This window comes from Panthera tigris, chromosome A3, assembly GCF_018350195.1.
Source record: "Panthera tigris isolate Pti1 chromosome A3, P.tigris_Pti1_mat1.1, whole genome shotgun sequence".
Classification (NCBI taxonomy): domain Eukaryota; kingdom Metazoa; phylum Chordata; class Mammalia; order Carnivora; family Felidae; genus Panthera; species Panthera tigris.
The window spans coordinates 57,088,668-57,111,411 of record NC_056662.1 but is presented as its reverse complement, the minus strand read 5'-3'; the positions used below and the strand labels follow the sequence as shown (position 1 = coordinate 57,111,411).

At 43.0% G+C, this 22,744-nt stretch overlaps 1 protein-coding gene across 1 annotated transcript in view; it reads left to right on the top strand.

Moving 5' to 3' along the window:
• SLC9A2 (solute carrier family 9 member A2) overlaps positions 1-22,744 on the top strand; it is a 99,508-nt gene that overhangs the window by 57,926 nt on the left and 18,838 nt on the right. The window contains exons 4-7 of the mRNA XM_015544618.2: positions 8,522-8,739; positions 9,136-9,338; positions 19,500-19,589; positions 20,151-20,221. Of these exons, the coding sequence (XP_015400104.2) occupies positions 8,522-8,739; positions 9,136-9,338; positions 19,500-19,589; positions 20,151-20,221 (582 nt within the window). The remainder of the gene's footprint in view (positions 1-8,521; positions 8,740-9,135; positions 9,339-19,499; positions 19,590-20,150; positions 20,222-22,744) is intronic.

Genomic DNA, 22,744 nt, shown 5'->3' with positions numbered 1-22,744 from the left:
AGAACAGGGGCCAAGAACTTTGCAACATTCTTTTTATTTGTTTAACTCCAATAAGCAGTTCAGATTACAGAAGAAGTCTCCTAATCTGGGAATGGAAATTTAGAGAATTGGCCACTCTTCAGAAACATACAAGTGGGGTACCTGGGTGGCTCAGTTGGTTAAGCATCCGGCTCTTGATCTCAGCTCAGGTCATGATCTCACAGTCTGCGAGATCGAGCCCCGCGTCTGGCTCTGCCCTGATAGCACGGAGCCTGGGATTCTCTCTCCTCCTCTCGCTCTGCCCTTCCCCCACTTGTGCTCCTGCACTTGTTTTCTTTCTCACTCTCTCTCAATAAATGAACCTTAAAAAAAAAAAAAAAAAGTAAAAGCACTTGTATTTATAAACTGAAGTCACTGAGGCATGGCATCACCATATGTACATAAACACAGACAGGGTATGCATTCCGTATTGACGCTGGTCCCTTTCGTCCTACAGATCACAGCCATCTAAATGAAGGGTTCTGGACCTTCATTAAACTAAGCTCAGCCAGGATTATTTGAACATGCAACTCAGTACCATAACATGAAGTGAACCATGGTAAGCGTGGTTGAATGCTAGTCCTGCTCTCTCAAAATCTATATTCTGGTAGAAGGAAATGAACGTCCATGGAAGACTGGCTTCGTGGACTGCTGGGATGGAGTCTTGCAGTACAGAGCAAAGGATTTGTTGGAATTTTCTATTCAGGAATAGTCAAATGACAGGTCCTCTAAATACAAAGTTTGTTTTTCCCCCCAAAGACTCTGTTGAGATAGTATTAGCTGGCCTGAATTTTGTGTATGCTGTATTTAGCATGACGTAGTGATGAAGAAAACCTCAATTGCTGGTGAAGGTAAAAACCACTAATTGTAGTGCTTTAGCTTCTCCGCCTCTAAATTGGTGATAATCACCATACATTTATGTTAAAATGTAATGTGAGGTAAGGTAATAACAAAGCAGAAAACACCAGTGAATTCTATACATACCTTACCTCCATGTGGCCCCGCAGAATGGAGGCCAACACCTGTCAAAACACGGACACATTTTGGGATATCGTATGGGCCAGGTAGGGGCTACGATGGATTTTACAAACAAAATGACCAACCATTGTAGGAAATGAGTTGACTCCAGCCTCTAGGTTCCTGTCCCTCCAAATCTGGTCTCTGCATTTCCTTCAGAGTTCTCTTGATAAAACACAAGATCTGTGCACACCACACCAACATCTCTGTGAACAATCCATCCCTGGATCCAAAGTAGTCATTGATTTGAAACACATTAATGACCTGCTGGACACTATGCTAAACATTGATGACACTTTTTATTTTATTTTATTTTATTTTTTCATCATGAAACTAACAGTTGGGTTGGGGAAATAGGCATTAAGTATAAGATCAAAGGTAGAATCTCTCATTTTTTCCCCTCCAACCTTTGGAATAAAGTTGAAACTCCTGAGCATAACATATAACCGTGTCATTTATCATTATCTGGCCCCTAACTCCTTTCTTTTGGCATCGTCATCTCTGGCTAACCAAATCATTCCTTGTTCCCTGAATATGCCAACTTTTTTTTTTTTTTTCTTTTTCATGCCTTCGTACATGGCCACTGCTTTTGCTCGACTTCTTCCTGCTTGGTGAGCTCTTCCCTTAGCCATAGAGATATTGCTCAAATGTCTCCTCCTTTGTGAGAGGTAGAGTGATTTCCTTCCCTGCACTCCCAAAGCCTCATTTCCAATCCCCATATCTGGCGCTTGCACTGTTGTGTCACGATGCTATCTTTGTGTGGCCCTTTCTCCTCTGAGATTGTGAACCTTTGAAAATAGAAGCTGTGTCTTACTTGCTTTTTATCTTCCTAGACCCCAGCACAGAACTTGACCCAGAGTAAATGCTAAGAAAATGTTGGTTGATCTTAAATTGTGCTTCATAATCATATTAGCTAGCTCTGGAGACTAGGAAAGAGAAATGTGCATGGGAAGGGGGGGATGACTCAGTGACATAGGCTTATAAAAGTAAGGCTCTATTGCAAATTCTAAAGGCCAATGGTTTTATATTTGATGGAGCTTTAGAGTTAAGAGATTCAACTAGAATTTTCTAAAATGAGCCTGTCGTGGTTATTATTTTGAATTAAAAAAAGTTTAATGTTTATCTTGGAAAGAGAGAGAGACAGAGAGACAGAGAGTGAGTAGGGAAGGGGAAGAGAGAGTGAGAGAGAGAGAGACACAGAATCCAAAGCAGGCTCCAGGCTCTGAGCTGTCAGCACAGGGCCTGACGCAGGGCTTGAACTCACGAGCTACAAGCTCATGACCTGAGCCGAAGTTGGACGCTCAACCGACTGAGCTACCCAGGCGCCTCTGTTTAGGTTATTATTTTGGTGCAGATATTATCTGTCACACTGATGCTCAGAATGAGGATGAGAAGGCATGGATTTCAGGCATGAAATCGTCATGTGATCCCATGCTGATGGAGGAAGAAAATCTTAGTTCTCTGTAAGGACATTGCTACAGTGACATGCTTTGACATGACCCTGTCCCCAAGGACACTCCTGGCCACGCACTTCAGAGCCAGTGAGGCTGGAGACAGTCAGACACCAGCCTGGACCATTACCGCCTCGTAAGTTTCTTGTGCCTGCTTTTAGAAAAATGAAGAAGATGCAAATTTATGGTGCCAAGACTGTCAGCTGCAGATGATGGTCTTTGCAGCGAGGAGAGAAGGTTTCTATTCTTCTCAGCTGCTTGGAGACTGTATTGTGTTTGCCTCCCTAATGGGTCGTTTTGCGTACTTACGAGATGATTGCAGTGAGGTGGTTTGACTTCAGGTCAGAGCGTAGCGCAACAAAAAACCCCTTTGCGATGAAAACACCACTAGGCCTTTGCTTGAGAGGCCACGTGCATTATTAAGCTGTCCGTGACACGCCAGAACAGGGACACTTGGAACTTTTGTCCCCAGCCTGTAGAGCGCATCAATGTCCTAGACGTGCCCACGCTTCCTGAACGGGGAACTACCGGATGCCGAGGCCTCTGGTACCTGCCAGGGCCGTTCTTCTCCCTCCAGTGTCTCACTGTGCAGGTAGGAAGCGGCATTAAGTTACAGTGACATGTCTGGCAGACATGAGCATCACTGTGGTGTCGTGTTAAGACACAAAGCCATGGAAATTGATACCATGGACATTCATGTAAAATTCATTCATGTCTTTTATTCTTACACCAAAGCTCTATCTCTTTCAATAATTTCTGAATAGAATTTTTGTTCAATTGCTCCCATAATGAACTGGAGCTTATTCTTTGCCTATATATGGTTTACATTTTGCCCAGTGACTGATGGGAACGTGATCTTAGAGGGAAATGTTTATCATATTCACAAAAACAATATTCTCCAGCCTTTTAAAAATCACTTTTGGAATGATTAAAATCCAATGCCAGGAGGGAGAGAGGGAAATAGGGGTAGTAAGAAAAGTATAGGGATTTCAACTCAGTAGCTGATGTTCTATTTAAAAAAAATAAAGCGAGGGGCGCCCGGGTGGCTCAGTCGGTTGGGCATCCGACTTCGGCTCAGGTCGTGATCTTGCGGTCCGTGAGTTCGAGCCCCGCGTCGGGCTCTGTGCTGACAGCTCAGAGCCTGGAGCCTCTTTCAGATTCTGTGTCTCCCTCTCTCTGCCCCTCCCCCGTTCATGCTCTGTCTCTCTCTGTCTCAAAAATAAATAAACATTAAAAAAAAAATTAAAAAAAAAAGTGATTAGAAAGAGCTGGGTAGTAAGTACTTTGGTGTTTATTCTGTATATTTGTTTTTTAAATTTTTTTTTCAACGTTTTTTATTTATTTTTGGGACAGAGAGAGACAGAGCATGAACAGGGGAGGGGCAGAGAGAGAGAGGGAGACACAGAATCGGAAACAGGCTCCAGGCTCCGAGCCATCAGCCCAGAGCCTGACGCGGGGCTCGAACTCATGGACCGCGAGATCGTGACCTGGCTGAAGTCGGACGCTTAACCGACTGTGCCACCCAGGCGCCCCTATTCTGTATATTTGTATCTAAGCTTAAATGCTTTATAATAAAATCATTGTGAAGCACCCTTTGCGTAGCATTAGACAATTTCAGGAAGTAATGGGACCGTTATAATTTATTTTTGTTACAAATTTTCAACTTGACAGTGCTCACTAGTGTGTATTGCTGTGTGTATGTCTTTTTTTGTATAAAACATATGCTTTCGATTTTTAATCAGCTTAATCTGGCTTTTGCCTTCATTACTTTCTATTGGGTAAATCTTACTTTTTTAAGTCGGGTTAAAGAAAATCTAAAATATGGAAGCCGAAGATGTTCAGGAGTGTAGTTAACAAGTGGCTTCTATTCGGGGGTGGGGGGTGGGGAGCGCTGATGAGATGCCCTGTAGACTTGCTCAGAGAGATGCTCCTTGCCATTCTGTTCTCCTCAGGCTCTCCCGCCTGCTAGTGGACATTCCAGCCTTTGATTCAGGTTAGCGTGGCAGAGCTTCTGTTTGCCTCTGTCACCAAGCACACTTGAGCAACTCCGGTCACGCTCATCCAGAAACACGCACTTGACTGTGGCCACCACACATCTGCTCAGTGACGGCCCCCTGAAGATTCTCATCCCCAGACTCTCCTTGAGAATATGGTACCTTCCATGGCAGAAGGGACTTTGCAGGCATGATTAAGTTAGAGCCTTGAGATGGGGAGATAACACTAGATGGTCTGGGTGGTCAGATCTGATCACATAGAACCTGAGGAGAGGATCGTAGGAGGAGGGTCAGAGTCGGAAGGAGATGGCCAAGGAAGTTGGCATGACCGGCTCGTGAGTCCAGACCTGTGAGCGGCCTCCAGAAACTAGAAAAAGTGAGAACAGTCTCTCTAAAGAGCCTCCAGAAGGAATACAACCCTATCAGTCAGTACCTTGATTTCAGCCCAGTGAAAGTGGTTTTAGACTGCTGACCTCCAGAAGCATAAGATGATGAGTCTGTGTTGTTGTTGCTAAGTTCTGGCTAATTTCTTACAGCAGCCATACGAAGCTCATACAGAGGGGCTTGTAATTGAGACAGGATGAGCAAGGGCTTGGCAGAGGACTAAGACCTCTTCCCCATCGGAGGTAACCGGGCTCACAGAGAGCAAGGGTTACATCCTCAACAGTGCTGGCTTTGAGTCAGACTGCCTGAGTAAAAATCCTGGCACCACCATTTATTAGCAGTGTCATCTTGAGTAAGAGGGCCTCTGTCTGCCTTTGTTTTCTCATCTGTAAAATGGGAATGATAACAGAACTTGCTTGAGAGGCTTGTAATGAGGTTAACTGACATAATCCACACAGGGAGCTTGCATAGCACCTGGCACAGCAGGGGTGCTATAAAGGTTGCTTGTTATTATACAAGCCCTCTGCTATGTCAAAGGCTTTGCTATGTGTTTGTGGTTGCTGAATTTTACTAGGTTATTTAATAAGGCACTCTTTCTTTCGGGAACCATGTGAATTATGCATTCCTCCCACATATAAATCTAAAAGAAGTACCCATTCGTTCTGGGGACAGTGGCATTGTAGCTAAATGCATGGTTCTTGACCTGATGGGGTCTTTGTTTTCTTTTAATAGGGGCACAAAAATAAATATACATTTTTTGTGTTTAAAAAACAGGTCTTTTTCTTGCAGTGAAATATGTTCATGATTACCCATTTAGGTCTTGATTCAGAGAGCCCTTAGGTTTGTGTTCTTTACCTATCCTTGTGCTCACAGTAGGAGGATTTTCCTAAAATACCAGCCATCTTCTCAAGGTCAGAAAGACTACATGCGGTGGTTGGGGGCAGGGTGCATTCAGGGTCCTTGTAGCTTTGAAGTTAGAATGTGGAAAACTTCACAGATCATGGCCAGCAATTGGTTTATGGCATGGTGGAAGGCGGACAGCTCACTCAAATTCTGTCTTCCTTCATTCTAGAACAGCCTCTCTCATAATGAAGTCATTTGGTACTTTCTAGTCCCCATGTCTCTGTATATTTTTTTTATCACTTAATTTATATCATGATAAGTGTACTCTTTAATGCTCATCCCCTATTACACTACCCCCCCCCCACCTCCTCTCTGGTAACCATCAGTTCTCTAAAGAGTCTGTTCTTGGTTTTCCTCTTTCTCTCCCCTTTTTTCCTTTGCTTGTGTGTTTTGTTTCTTAAATTTCACATATGAGTGAAATCACAGGGTATTTGCCTTTCTCTGACTGACTTAATTCTGCTTAGCATTATACTCTTGTAGCTCTATCCATGTTGTTGCAAATGGCAAGATTTCATTCTTTTTTATGGCCAAATAATATTCTGTTGGATATATACATATCCAACGCACACATATACATACCACATCTTCTTTATCCATTCATCAGTTGATGGATACTTGGGCTGCTCCCATAGTTTGGCTATTGTAAATAACGCTGAAATAAACATAGGGGTGCATGTATCCCTTTGAATTAGTGTTTTTTTAACGTTTATTCATTTTTGAGAGACAGAGCATGAGTGGGAGAAGGGCAGAGACAGAGAGAGGGAGACACAGAATCTGAAGCAAGCTCCAGGCTCTGAGCTGTCAGCACAGAGCCCGATGTGGGGCTTGAACTCAAAAACTGCGAGATCGTGACCTGAGCCAAAGTCAGACGCTTAACTGACTGAGCCACCCACGCACTCTTGAATTAGTGTTTTTGTATCTTTTGGGTAAATACCAAGTAGTGCGATTGCTGGATCATAGGGTAGTTCTATTTTTAATTTTTGAGGAACCTCCATATAGTCTTCTACGGTGGCTGCACTAGTGTGCATTCCCACCAGTAGGGCACAAGGGTTCCCTTTCTCCACATCTTTGCCAACACATGTTGTTTCTTATGTTTTTGATTTTAGCAATTTCTGACAGGTGTGAGGTGATACCTCATTGTAGTTTTGATTTGCATTTCCCTGATGATGAATGACGTAGAGCATCTTTTCATGTGTCTGTTGGCCAACTGAGTGCCTTCTTTGGAGAAATGTCTGTTCATGTCTTCTGCCCATTAAAAAAATTTTTTATGCTTATTTTTGAGAGAGAGGGAGAAGGAGACTGAGCATGAGTGGGGGAGGGGCAGAGAGAGAGGGAGACATAGGATCCAAAGTATGCTCCAGGCTCTGAGCTGTCAGCACAGAGCCTGACACGGGGCTCGGATTCACAGACCATGAGATCATGACCTGAGCTGAAGTCGCGCTCAACTGACTGAGCCACCTAGGCGTCTTCTGCCCATTTTTTTAAAATAGATTGGTTTTTTGGGGTGTTGAGTTGTAGAAGTTCTTAATATATTTTGGATACAAACCCTTTGTCAGATATATAATTTGCAAATCTTATCCCATTCAGTAGGTTGCCATTTAGTTTTGTTGGTTGTTTCCTTCGCTGTGCAGAAACTTTGTATTTTGATGAAGTCCCAGTAGTTTATTTTTGCTTTAATTTCCCTTGCCTCAGGAGACATATCTAGAAAAAATGTTGCTACAGCCGATATCTAGTATCTGTGTCTCTTTAGGTGGAACCTGGGATGAGCTGTCATCGGGCTCATACTGAATTTTCCTCTGTGGTTGCCATCTGAGTGGTCAGGGGTAGCATTCCAGACAGAGAGATGAGCTTTTGCACACGGTGAGGCAAAAAGACAATAAAGAGCAGGGTGTGGTGGGGAAATTACAGTTGAGCCATATGGTGTATGCTGGGTGGAGAGGCTGTGTGGGAGATGAAACTGGAATTGTCCACTGAGGAAAGAGTATGAAGAGCTTTGGATGTCCAACTTAGGAGCATGAACTTGACCCTGAAGCCCTGCCCTCACCAGAGTGTGCACAGGTGCTCTATTAAAACAGATATATTCCGAGGGGGAAATAAGGGCTCTGTAGTCCCAGAGTTTTGGAAATGTTGGAGGAAACAAGAAAAAGGGCTTCTTTCCTCTTGGAGTTTCTCTGAGCCTATAAATACGTTGGGAATTTTCTAGGAGCGCATACAGTAGATAGGTAGAAACGAGACCCGAAACTAAGGCTTTGGGATAAAAAAGAGTAAGTGGGTCTGGGAAATATTCAGGATGAGGGGTAGAAAACAATTGGTGACCAATTAGGTGGTGGGGTAGGGGGCACCGAGGAGGTGCGGCAGGGGAGAGAAGGCCAATGCCACTGCAGTTTCAAGTTCAGGGTTTTAGGCAATACCTTAGCATTTTAGGCACTGGAGGCATAGAGATGATGAAGCTGGTTTTGTGGGAAGACGACAGGTTTTGAATTTATCGTGGACTTGTTTTTGTGATGCTGGCAGGTGCCCATAGACTCCAAAGCTGGGCAGAGCTGAGACGTTCAAGCCATAGGTACTGATGAAGACCTCCAGGGACAGTGGGGCTCCGATGATGCACGTCTCGTTCACTTACACCGGTCAATCAATAACACTATAGTGACTGGCAGAAGGGTAGAGCCGCCATTGAGCCCTTAAGTGCTGACACTCAATATTCTGATTAGGATCCATGTCATGTTTCAATAGGAGCTGCATCTTTTCTTGCAGAATCACCGCCTGTGCAATGACTATGAATAAGTATGTTGAAGAAAACGTATCTCAAAAGTCCTACACGACCATCAAGTATTTCATGAAGATGCTGAGCAGCGTCAGCGAGACCCTGATCTTCATCTTCATGGGCGTGTCCACTGTTGGAAAGAACCACGAGTGGAACTGGGCCTTCGTGTGCTTCACTCTTGCCTTCTGTCTCATCTGGCGAGCGCTGGGTAATGGTGCTTGTTTCGCAAATGAACACTCAGACGAATGGGGCTCGCTTCTTCTTGTCCTCCCTTTGGCTGCTGTTCCTTCCTCTTCTTCCTTGTCTTCTCCCTCGCCCTCTCCTCCCCCTCTTCCCCATTCCTGATAGATGCTTTCCATCCCCAAGTACCTTCGTGACTATGCTGTAAGTCAGACTGACCTCTCTGGGCCTCTCTGAGTCCACGTTTTCTCCCATTATCCTGGAACGAGGAAGCGCGCCTGAGAGCGGAGGTGCAGGGGAAGATCATGGGACTTAGATTAGATACCGTGCCCGTGTGCCACAGAAGCGCAGAAAATGAGTCTTCCTAGTTTCACGTTCCGGCCTCACACAGTCTGCTCTCTTTGGTTTTGCTTTTTGTTCTCAGGTGTCTTTGTCCTGACTCAGGTCATTAACTGGTTCCGGACGATTCCCCTGACCTTTAAGGATCAGTTCATCATTGCCTATGGAGGGCTCCGAGGTGCCATCTGCTTTGCGCTTGTGTTTCTCCTACCTGCTGCTGTGTTTCCTCGGAAAAAGCTGTTCATTACAGCTGCAATCGTTGTCATATTCTTTACTGTCTTCATCCTGGTGAGTAAGTTTCTTTGTTCCGGCACAGTCTGTCTGGTTACCAAGAGGAGACCAGATCTTTCAGGCTCTCATAATGTACTCCTTTTGCAGGATACAAAGTGGCAAAGGTGGGTTGGAACTTTGGCAGTCGTGATGTTAGGGAAAGTGCTATCTTCTCATGTCACCTGATGGTACAGGACCCTGGGAGAATCCAGTTTGTTCGCTTGTCCCCCCCACCCCCCCCACAGGAATTCTTATTTAAGGAAACTCAGCTAAGTGATCTAAGCTTACTACTGGAAACTTATGAACTGAGCTTGCTAACCCTTGTCATTTGTCTTACTCTCTGACCTAGTAAATGTGCTCGTTAAATGCTACTTGTGTGATGACCTTCCCACAGCAATTTGACATTAGTTGACTGCATAGCAGTGTGTCCCTGCAAATGATGGGCAGTGTGAATACATGTTTAGTATCAGGAGGCAGAAAGTGTGGTAGGAAGAACACGGGCCCGTGTCAGGATCCTGACTTCGCCAACCAGTCTCTTTAAGTTAATGAGCCAGCCCTTAGGAGATTATATTTCGCAGATACTCACTTAGTAAATATGTATTGGGACTCCTACGATGTGCCAGACAGTGCTCTGGGGGCTTAGGATCCGTGACTGAACAAAACACAGAAATATCTCTGTCCTTGTGAACTTAGCATCCCAGAGGGGATGGCAGAAACTAGACCCCAGACATGGTGAGTGAGTAAATTATAGAGGATGTAAGAAGGTAAAAGGTGCTATATAAGGAGAAGTAAGGGCTCAGGCGAGGGTGGAGTGGTAAATGACAGGGGGTTGCGGTTCTTTTTAAAATTATTTTTAATGTTTATTTTGAAAGAGAGAGAGCGTGTGCGCAAGTGTGGCAGGGTCAGAGAAAGAGGAAAGAGAGAATCCCAGGCAAGGTCCACACTGTCAGCACAGAGCCCGATGTAGGATCAAATTCACAAAACCATGAGCTCGTGACCTGAACCAAGATCAAGAATTGGAGGCTTCACCTACTGAGCCACCCAGACGCCCCAGGGGAGTTGCAGTTCTAAATAGAGTCGTCATGGAAGGCGACACTGGATCAAGTGACACTAGACCAAAGGCTGGTAGGGGGTGAAGGAATTAGCTGAGCTGAAGAACATTCTGGGCAGGTAGGACCATAGGTCTGCAGGCAATGTGTTCCTGGCCAGTGTGGCTGGAGGGATGGGGGATGAACACAGAGGACGCAAGGTCTTTGGGTCTGAGCAGCTAGGAGGAGCGACTTGCTCTTAAGTGAGGAGGGAAGGGTGTGGGTGGAAGGGATTGGACTCGACTACATGCAACGCCGGGTTAGGGGTGCTGCGTAAACCTACAAGCAGAGGGATGAGCAGGCAGGGTCCTGAGCCTGGGTTTCAGGAGATAGCTTGGTCATCTGCAGAGAGCTGGTGTTGGAAGCCGTGAAACCGGACCTGTTGCCAAGGGAGTGAACATATATCAAGGAAGCCAATACACGGGACCAGCAACTGGTCTCTGGGGCAGCCCAACTCTAAGACACTGGGGAGAAGAAGGAGGTAGCCAAGGACACTGAGAGCAAGTGATAATGACAAAGGGGGAAACCCAGGAGGTACTTTTAAAAAAAAAACAACTTTGTTCAACAGTTCATCACAGAATGCTTCCTAGCTGCCTCACTCAGGTCTAAGCTCTTCTTATAGTATCTCATTCGATCCTCATAACAATTCTATGGCACAAAACTCTAGGACTCACTGTTACCCACCCCATATTACAGAGGGGGAAACCGAGATGCTGAGCCTATGCTTAAGTTGCTGTCCTAAATTTACACACATAGTAAAAGGTGGTGCAGAGACCAATTTGGTCTTGACTCTCAATAAAGTACATAATAAGCATTCAGTATTGTGACTCATTGTGCTCCTTTTCCTCCCGCTGATCAGTTCCCCAAAAAGCAGTTCATCCTTTATCCATTCATACCTCCCAGTGCTGGGGACAGTGGGTTGTCCTGTCTGAGGAATCCTGGAGAAGAATGCCTTGGGCGACCCTTTCCTAAGTCAAGAAGTAGCCATTTTTTGTTACTGTCTTTGTCCTCAGCACCCTCAGACTGCTGGTACCCATCAGTGATCCTGTGCCAGGTACTCAGACAAGGACTTTCCTCTGTGTATTATCTCATCTGCACAACAAACCTTTGAGCACAAGCCCCATGGGGCTGAAAGAGAGAAAGGAGACTGACTCAAGGACACACATAGGCGAATGACAGAAGCTGAGGTTAAGCCTAGGACTCTGACCCCACAGACGAGCTCAGAATGACTGAACTCCATTGACTTCACTCAGAAAAGACATTACCTATCAGATTATGATTCATAACAGTGCCGGTTATAGTCACACATACTAGTTATGGTTCAAATATCCCATGTTGGCTTGAGTCCCCTTCTTACACTCAGTGAGTCACCTGGGGGTGTACAGGAGAAGCAAACTGACCTTGTCTTTATCTATTTACTGTGGTGTTTACAGGATTCTTGTAAAAAGTCATCCAATTTGCTACCCCCACAGGTTACCTGAGGCAAAATTGTGCATTGAATGCATTTTGCCTTGAGCATTTTAATCTCTCAGGAGCATCCATCCTGGGGCATCCGGCTCGAGGGGAAAAGTCAGGCGAGAGTGAGTGAACTACTGCCTCTCCTAGGCCAGCTGCCCTGTCCTTAGCACTCCTAGCGAGCCCTGCCAAGGCTTAGTCAGTGCTCTGGACTCCTCCGTGCCCTCAGAACTTAAGGTGTCAAATACAAAAATAGAACCAAGTCAGCCTGGGGTAACTAGGAACTAGGTCATTTGGAGATGAATATATCAGCTGCTATTAATTACCTACACAAGTGCTTCTCAAATACCTATAGTGCAGAACCAGCCCCCTCCCCCGACATCAGGGGCGCATGCTTTTGTAAAATATAATGAAAAGGACTAAGGGGCGCCTGACTAAGGTGGCTCAGTCAGTTGAGTGTCCAACTTCAGCTGAGGTCATGATCTCACAGTTTGAGAGTGGGAGCCCCCATCAGGCTGGCTGCTGTCAGCGCAATGCCCGCCTTAGATCCTCTGCCTTGCTCACTCTCTCTGCCCCTCCCCTGCTCACACTACTCTCTCTCTAAAATGAATAAACATTAAAAAAAAATGACTAAATAGGAAGATGTAATTCAGGAGAGGACATACAACATACAACCTCAAATGTTTTAGTTATTAGAGTCAACAGGCAAGATTGCATTTCTACAATCAGAACAAACATAACATAGGGAAAAGGAAAGTATTACAGAAAGTGTACAGTTATTCAATGAGTGTGTGTATATAGGTGATTAATATAGAGTGCCATTATTATGCTTATAGTATCTTGGCTTTTTGGAACTGTAAATCAACCAAAAGATACAGGTGAACTTGACATACCCATATTTAAAGCCTACACACCCAGTTTGAATGAACAGCATGTATATCCAGACTTAACTGCGATTAACAGAGTTTTTGATGCGACAAATGAAAAAACACCGGCCACAAACAGAATAGTTTAGATGTATTTGCTATATTTGGTATAGTAGGTATATCAAATTAACCCTTCAGTGATGGAGATATTTGGGGGTCAACATTTGGGAGTCTGTAAGCATACACCATGGATAGTCTTCTCCTCTGATTCAGCTTAAGCATAACCTGGCAAAGCTCTCTCTGGTGCCCCTGAAGGAGAGGAATTTCTATAGTTCCATACTTCCCATAATCTTCCTGTCACTGTTGTTTGCCCACCCTTTTGTGTGGACAGATTGGAGACTAATGTATCTGGCTCTTTTTATTTTTATTTTTTAATTTTTTTTAATGTTTATTCATTTCTGACAGAGTGGGAGGGCAGAGAGAGAGAGGCAGACACAGAAACCAAAGCAGGCTCCAGGCTCTGAGCTGTCAGCATAGAGCCAGATGCGGGGCTTCAACCCACAAACCATGAGATCATGACCTGAGCCAAAGTTGGACGCTTAACCGACTGAGCCACCTAGGCTCCCCTGAATCTAGTTCTTAAGAGCCTCTGGGTTATGAACACACACATGCACACACACACAAATGGCACACACACTTCCTTAAGAGAGGATATTTTTTCCAGAATACATCCATAATTAAGGGACTCGGGGAAAGAAGCCTGGAAGAAAATACTTAAGTGGATTATAAACATACCAGAAATAATTATAATATATGCATAAAATTGTGCCTTCTGATTAAGGGCTATGCATTCTTTCTCAAATGACAACTTTTATGTTGATGGATCTATCATGAAACTTCAAAATGCCTTCCCCCCTTATTTCACTATTTCTTATATGATGAGCGCCTCCGTTCTAATACTGTTGAGTTATCAGCACTATATTCTAAAATAGAATTCCACGTGACATGGTTTATTGTGTGACACCAAGATTTATAATGAGAATTTTAGCGTTCCTTGAGTCATGGTGATAATTAGAGAAAGTTGCCTCTTTATGAAACACATTAACATGTTACCAGAGTACACTCTTGCTTGTGGAATATTGAATGAGTAAACAATCTGATCCCTTGAGCATGTGAATTCATTTTCTTTTAGATAAGATAGGTAATGATACATAAAATATAAGCTGTCTCTCCTGTTTTAAAATTATATTCAAGATTGGGGATGAGGTAGAGTCCAGGCTGTCCTGGCCAGTCTCTTTCAGTCTCCACTGCAGATAAGTGTTGTTGTAAGTCATTGTTCAGAATTGTAAAGCATCTGAGATTTTACCCTGTTTGCAAGTTAACAAGTTTAACCTGCTTGTCAAATTTCCATGGACACTTGCAGACGACTCCATGAATCAGAGAAGTCAGAGAAGATTCTGACTCGTGACTCAGAGACGAGGGGCTTTCTCACACATGGCCAAAGGAGTAGCCGGAGCTTCGTGTTGGTTTGTGTCAGTGTTCCATCCCCCGGGGTTTCCCCACAGAGGACTCAGAATGGAGGTCTGCACGTGTGGTGCGTGGCAGGAGACGGGACACAGGCACTGAGCGTGAGACTCTATCTCTCTTTGTCTTGAGGGGGATATTACCTCATCCTTCAATGTTGCTTGTTGCAAATGCAACCCTGAAAAATGGCCTGGGTAACAGTGGTTGAGGCCCCGCATTATTGGTACCCCCTGCAAGAATGGGTGGGACACTCAGGACCCGAGGTGGGCTGGCCTTTTTCAACAACAAGTATCTCTGCTGACTTAGCCTCTCAAACTGGGCCAATGATGCCAACTATTTTATAGATATTGCGAGGACCTTCAAGTGTGCTTTGATTTGTTAAATGAATGGTCATATTTAAGATATGTATGTAGTGTAACAGTGACACCTTCCATATTTAATTAACATACATCATTACTAAGTGAGTGGGGAGGGGGCTATGAAATTAACAAAAATTCATTCTGGTCCTACAGTAAAATGACAAGATGATCAGGAATTTTTAAGATTAAAAAAAAAAAAGTAGGTGAATAATTTAGGATGTGGGAGAAAGCACAAAGATAGTTCCAAGGGTTTGTGCCTGAGCAACCAGGTGAGAGAAGGCAATGTTTTAATTAATACCGGGGGGTGGTGGTGGTATTGGGTTTGAAGGGTGGGGAACCAGGTGTTCAGTTTTGGACATGTATATTTTGGATATGAATATTTGCCTATTAGACATCTAAATGGAAATATTGACTAGGCAATTATATATATGGGTCTAGAATTTATGAAAGAAGCCGTCTCCTCACTGGGAGATAGAAATTTGAGACTCTGGTATATACATGGTTTTTAAAGCATGAGTCTGGAAGAAACTATTCAGGAGCAAGCATAGGAGGAATACAGAAGAGGAGGCCTATCCATATTGAGAAGTCAAGAAAATGTTTAGGAACCAGCCTAGGAGAATGAAAAAGGTGAATCGTAAAGTGGGGGAAAGATCAAGAGGGGCTCATCCAGAAGTCAAGTGAAGAAAGTGTTCAGGAAGGAGAGGGTTCTGGTAACTGTGATAAAGGGGGTGCATGGTCAGGTGAGATGGGAGCAGAGAATGGACTGTTGGATGCAGCAAGTCTGTGATGAGTGGACATCTTCACAAGAGTGCTGGGGTTCGATGGTGAGGAAACACCAGTCGATTGGATTCCAGGGAGAAGGATAAAGAGAGATCGAAGACAGGAGATATAAGGCAAGTCTGTTGAGATCTGGGAGAGGAAAGGGGCAGTAGCTAGAAGGGACTGTTTGGGCTTTTGTTTGTGTTTTTCAAAGTAGAAGCTATAGTAGCATGCCTGAATGCTGGTACAGCAGAGAGAAACATTGATGGCACAGTAAAGGGAAAGACTTGGTTTAGGGGAAGAGACAGACAGATGATGGCCAGATACCGGGCAATGTGGTTAAGCTCAGAAAGAAATGTAAACAGAAGCCGGGAGACGGGGGGGTGAAGAGCGTGAGCACCGTGTGAACACTTTTATGGTTCTTGCCCACTTATCCCATTCAAAAATAAATACTGTGTGTGCAACTGGGTTTACAGTCTCTGTGATCAAGTTTGTAATGTGAGCACGGCCTTACATAGGATATGGGCTATGCATAGCAATGATAGCACCATTTTTTAATAAGAGTTTCCTCAAGTTGTTCTGGAAATTGTCTGCTAAATCAGCAAAGAAATAGAAGGTAGTTCCCCCCCCCACCAACCTCCTTATTTATTTATTTTTTTTTTGGTAAAATTTAATTAAAACCAACCAACCAACTCATTTTCTTCCAAAAGCTTAAACCAAAAGAATGCTCATTACTTAATCAGACAGCAGTTCTTTTTCGTGACTTGTTACTGGGAACAGAAGCAGGCAAGGTGGGTGGAAACAGGGGTGGCACCAGGTAGAAAACAAGGCTCACCTCGCTGTCCTTCTGTTTGCACCTGCTATTAAATATTCCCTTCCATGGGGTCTGGCCCTGCGGTGTTATGTTCGCTGTGCCAAAGCCGAATGAATGGGTGAACATTTTACTCATACTTTGTAGATGCGCTTTTCAGTGGTTTGATGGAGGACCAAGGGGTTTCTTTATTTTGTTTTTAACCCACCCGGATGGTAACAAGCTAATCAGGTTGCTTCCCAAGTGACCTAAATTAGAAATTTTCCAGTGTGGTAAAATAAGGTAACTTCTCAAGGGTTAGTTGTTGTTGTTGTTGTTTTCCCCCTTTGTTTCTCCCAACCCAAGACCCAGGGCTCCTAGAAGAGAGCATCCAGCTTGGGGAACTTAATATGACATATGCAGATGCCACATACTCTGCCTCCAAAATAGATGGACTGAGGAAGGAAGGAAGAAGGGAAGGAGAGGAACCTATCAAATAATTCCTGTTGACATGACATGACAACTGCAAATACTTCAAAGAGCAAATAGGAGACTCTTAAAGGAGCTGTTTAAGAACAGGTTGTCAAAATATTGTACCAGTGATCCATTGCATATAACCGATAGATTTTATTAATTATAAACTATAAAATAGGTGGTGTTTTTGGAAACTGGATTTGCCCTAAGCACCAGACCGCACTTGCTTCCTGTAGTTGATCAGTTTTCTTTTATTTGTAGCAGTACATTAACTTCTAGATTATATGTCTGGTGGAAGGAGTCCACATGTGGATCAGGGCCCGTGTCCTGTCTTTATTTTTATGTCCCCTATATTACAATGCCTGGGCCCTTGTTTATTTTTTTACTAAATGGATACTGATAGAAAAAAAGCATGCAAAACAACCGCGAGTGTCCTTAGAACACATTAGATAGTTTCTACATGACACTGATTTTGTTGATTTTTTTTTTCCTGGAGTGATTATTAAATCAGTGTTTTCATGGAATCTCAAATTCAATGGAATCACCCATCTCTGTAGCCACGTGTTTACACCTATTTTCATTTATAGAAGTTAAAAATTACAGAATACTTGTTGATTGGAAAACTGTGCATCACCTCTTATATTATTTCAGAGAGACAGACTGAAATGCAAATAGAACATAATGTGTCTTATATACCAAATTTGGTCAAAATCAGTTCACACCCCAGAAAGTTAAACTTAAAAATACCTGAAGCTGGATTGATAGAACACAGTGGATAATAACCTCCTTTAAAAAGTGTGTGTGTTTCTCCCTCTCTCTCTGACCCTCCCCCACTCACACTCTGTGTATCTCTCTCTCTCGCAAAAATAAACATTAAAAAAATTTTTAAAAAAGGTGGGGAGCACCTGGGTGGCTCAGTCGGTTAAGGGGCTGACTTTGGCTCAGGTCATGATCTCACGGTTCATGGGTTCAAGCCCCATGTCAAGCTCTGTGCTGACAGCTTAGAGCCTGGAGTCTGCTTCGGATTCTGTGTTTCCCTCTCTCTCTGACCCTCCCCTGCTCATGCTCTGTGTCTCTCTCTCAAAAATAAATAAACATTAAAAAAAAAGTTTAAAAAGTGTGTGTGTGTGTGTGTGTGTGTGTGTGTGTGTGTGTCACAGTTTATATTATCAAAAACATTCTCAAAGACATGTGGAAAGGCAAGACAAAATCAAATACATGGCAGGGAACATATCTTAATATGTGTATCCACCCCCCCCAAAAAAACCCAGTTACCACCCCCCCATTCATGTGTTCCCCATGCCAAGAAGGGCCACCCATCTGCCTACCATGCAGCAGACTTGGGGCTCTTCCTTGACCCCACATTTTCACCACCCCTTACCTGGCCTGTTTTAGTGCTAGTATCTCATAGTTTTAAGTCTATTAACTGATTGTTTTGATATCTGTAACTTCCTCCTCATTCTTCTTTTTCTAAGTTTTCCTGGCTACCTGTACTCTTCCAGACTAATTTAGAGCCAGCCTCTTAAGTTCTGTTAGTAAAAATACTTTGGAGTATGTTACCGGAATTTTATTGCATGTACTGAGATAAAATTGTCAGGATCATACTGTAATGTAATCCCATCTAGGAACTGTGTCTTTTTAAAACTCAAATCTTTTAAATATCCTTTATTAATTTTTATGGTTATTTTTATAAAGGTTTTGTGCATTTCAAGATGGGAGCATATATTTCATAATATGCATATATGGAGTATATAATATATATTTAGTATCTATATAGTATACTAGTGTATATTTTATATGTTATTATATACTGGCACACACTAGTATTATATATATGTGTTCTTTCATGTAAGTGTTCTGTTTCTTTTTTGAAATTAGGATATGGGATAGATTTGTGTATGTTGATTTTGTGTCTAGTGACTTTATTAAACTTTCTTGGTATTTCTTAATGAAAAAAGATCGTGTTAGATATTTTAGGACAAAAACTAGATCGCTCACGAGCAACAAAAATCTTGTTATTTCATTTTTATTATCTCTACTTCTACCTGTTTGTCTCTTATTAAATTGGCTGGGACATGTCGAACTGTGTCAAATAGCAGATAAGGAGTATCCTTGTGTTATTTCTAGTTCTAATGGAAAGGCTTTTAATGTTTAATGATTAAGTCAGATGTTCACTACAGATTTCTGGCAGATGTTTTTTTTTTTATATTAAGGATATTTTTTTCTTTTCTTAGATTACTAAATACCTTATGGTTCTGTCCATTTTTCAAGTTCGCAAACGTGCCCAAACCCCTCTGTACCCTTTCTCACTGCTGATTCTTTGCTCGTGTTTGGTCCTGCTACGATACGCTTCCGATGTCTTTTAAGACTGTTATCCAGTATTCCCTCTCCAGGAAGCCTTCCTGGATGGGCTTCCTGGGTACCTCTCATTCTTCCTTTTGCCTACTTTATAACTGTTTTTGGTGTATCCTTCTCTCTGTAAAATTACAAAGTCCTAGAGCTGAGTGCCTTAACTTTGTCCCAAATGCCCAAGACCCTAACATTTGTGCAGAAGTTCAATAAAGTGGTTTTAATAAAGTAATGAATATAAGAATTACTGAAAAGTTTTCTATGGGTACTGCAAGTAGGTGATTCCTCTGACTTGGGTAATACTTTACTATTTCTTAGAATTTCTTTCTTTCTCTGTTTCTTAGAATAACTTACTTAGAGTCTGTTTGCAACTTCTTGTACTTTGTCCATTGTTGTGTTTCTAGTAGAGGAGGGTATCTTTTGTTAGTTATCAAAGCTTAGAAGAATAAAAATTATTCTTGAATTTTTAACTTAATTTTATAAGAAGATACACTTTTTTTTTTTTTCCTATGTAGGGAATTACTATCCGACCGCTGGTGGAATTTCTAGATGTGAAGAAGTCCAATAAGAAACAGCAAGCGGTCAGTGAAGAAATCCATTGCCGGGTAAGTGTTAATGTAATGGTTTAAATGATAAGAGAAAAAATTGTTGGATTCGGTCGACCACTTGATATTAAGGTGTTCATTTCCTGAAGGAGAGGGAAATGGCAAAGGATAAAGGGGAAGGGGGGCCAAGGAAGGCATGAGTAGGGGGAATAGAACGAGCACAACCCCATAATGGCTTCTCCAAATTGACCCGCTAGACCTCTTGGGAATAGGGGCCCAAGAAATCCCTCTTGTTACTTCATTCAACCTGAAAATGTTTCTGCTGGAAAACTATCACTGTATGTCATTATTTTCCAAAATTATGAGCAAAGTGTTACGATGAGAAAGCTAACCTGAGAATTGCCTAATGTTGATATAATACACATCAATTTGTTTGGAGTTGAATTATTGTTTTGTGGCTTGCAGTAAAAACAAAACAAAATGAGCAAACAACCCAACAACAACAACAGCAAACAAAACAAAAAATGATCCGCATCTTCAGAGTTTAGAAGTGATAGCAGTAGAGTGGAAATTAGTGATTTCAGGTAACAATTAATCAAGAGCCTGCTTTTTCCGTTTTAGTTTTTTGATCATGTGAAGACTGGGATTGAAGATGTTTGTGGACATTGGGGTCACAACTTTTGGAGAGACAAGTAAGAAGGTCTTGCGCCATTATATTCTGAAGTGGCTCTGGCTCGCTCTGGAAGCAGGGCTTACTGAGCTGTGTTACTTTTCTGAGTTGCACACCTTTCCTGCGCTGTGCCAGCCTCTGTCCTTTAAGATAAAGTTCAACAACCACAGACACCTAGAACAAGATAGAAGCTTACTTTTCTCTTCTGTAAAAAGCCAGAGCTCTGTAGACCATGTAGGCATTAATAGGTGAGCTCCGCTCCACGGACCGCTTGTGGTTCTCGGGACCCTTCTGTCTAGGTGAATCCACCAACAACTTCCGTTTCCAAGGTTGCCTCTTAGACCAGAGTGGCTGCTGCAGCATTAGTCATCATGCACACATTCCAGGCTGCACGTAGGAAGAAAGATAATGAAGAGACAAGGAATATGTACCACCTTCCTCTGAAATGGAGCTGTCCGAAGCTTTCACAGAATTCTTCCAGTTAACACACATGGCCTGGCCCTATAGGGCCAGGGCTCCATCACGTGGGCAGTTCTCACTGCACAGGAGGCTGAGGAATGTAGTCCATTTGGTTAAAAACTGAGGGTTCTGTTACTGTCTGTTCTCCCACGCTTGTTGAGGGGCTTTGTCCAGTGCAGAGCTTCAGAGCACCTGAGGATATAAATAGAATAACACGCGTTTTACAAATAGATTTAAAATACAAATAACAAAGGCTTTTCAATCTACACTTACATGAAATATTGTGTGTGCTTATATAAATGTGTCTGTCTCTGTCCGTTTTTGTTTGTTTCTTTGTCCTTGTTTTGTTTTGTTTTAACCTTTAAAGTCTCTGCGGTGGATAAAGAAGATTCAGTGCTTCTCCTCAAGGATCTTAGAGTTGAAATGGACAAGGTACACTAGCCAGGCAGAGTTAGGTACAGAATTAGGTACATGCTTTCATATTAACTGAAAACCAGACTTATGGGATCAGGCAGTAAGGATTAGTGTGACAGCAGGGCTGGGGACCACAGAGTGGAGGAGCCAGCCCACCCGACCACCAGGAGCTGATCGTGCACCTTCACTGCCATCTACATGGGTAGGTTGAGTCAGCCATGGCAGGAGTTTGCCATGGAACTAACAAATGCTCTGAACCAGAGCCTTTTTCTGGTTTGTCATAAAACAATTTGTTAACACTTACCAGCCCATCACTGTTGAGGAAAGCCTTTTGAAAGAGACAGACAGACTTTTGAAAGAGACAGACAGACAGATTTAAACTATATTTTGGTAGATTCCTCTTCTGCTTGCCTTTGCTTGGCTGACTTGCTAGATCCCCTCCTTCTCCCTGCTAACTTACGTGAAGTTGACCAACGTACCAATTTATGCAGTTTAACATAAGGGAGTTTTTGCGTGCTTACTGTTTGTTTACATCCTACATGGTATTGGATTACACGAGAAATATATACCATGAACTCAGGACTTTAAAATTTTGCAATAAAAAAGGTAACAACACAGACACACAGCATACCGGTGTGTGTGTACGTATGTATGTGTGTGTGTGATATCATTAGGTGATCAAATGAGTTACAGAGACTCTAAGTATGAGAGCAACCTTTACAAACCTGGCTACACTTTTCTATTAATGTAGAAAAGTTCCTTGGACCTTTTAGTGGACCTTGGTGGACCTTTCAGTAACCTTTAGTGTTACTTTATTAAGTAAAGAAAAAATATTTTATTTGTCTGGAGAGAGTGCCCAGTTAGCCACACGGGAGCACAAAGTAATAAAGCAAACTGAAATCTCCATCGTAAAAATATGGAGAAAAATTGCCATTTATGTTGGGCAGGATTTTACATTTTTTGCAGGCAGGAGGTAGATGAGAGAACCTACCCATCTCTGTTGTGACTTTCTACACTACCCTGCTTTACATCCCTGGGACCTTCCTAACAAAGATGGATCCTTGTCTTTGCCGAGCCAGCAGTACAGACTTTTCTGCCTTTCTCTCTCTCTTGTTTTCTCAGCCCGGTCCGTTTTCCACCTGTATCCTCCCTTTCCACCCGACCACTTTTCTCCCTTCTCTAGGCACCCCTTCCTTCCCTGGAGGGACAGGAGAGTGTAGTAGCCCACAACAGTTGGTTCCTTTCCAAAGGGGCGATGCAATTAAAGATTTATACCACTCCTCTGCCTCCCAAACAGGGGGAAGTAGACATGAGTAGATAGATGTAGGCATCAGGTCCGCAGCCGCTGGGACAGTGGTAGGAGGGATTGGTGGACCCTGTGATTCTGTGGGTTTGATCTGGAACAGCAGAGAAAAGTCTGGCTACATCCTGTCTTGCAGGCAGAGATGCTCTGTCTCTGGGGTACGGGAGTCTGCTCCAGACTGATTTCTACATGCTGCCAGGGTAATTGGACCATAAATACTAAAGAGGGCAGAGCCAACTCTGATTTCCTGTCCGAAAGGTGGTATTGCGTTGTGTCTCACGTTTTTCTCTGCAGTGTGCATACTTCATTTCAGTCCTGTATATTTCCATGCCTCATATTCTCCAGGTAGATTTCAAATACTTCTCTGGA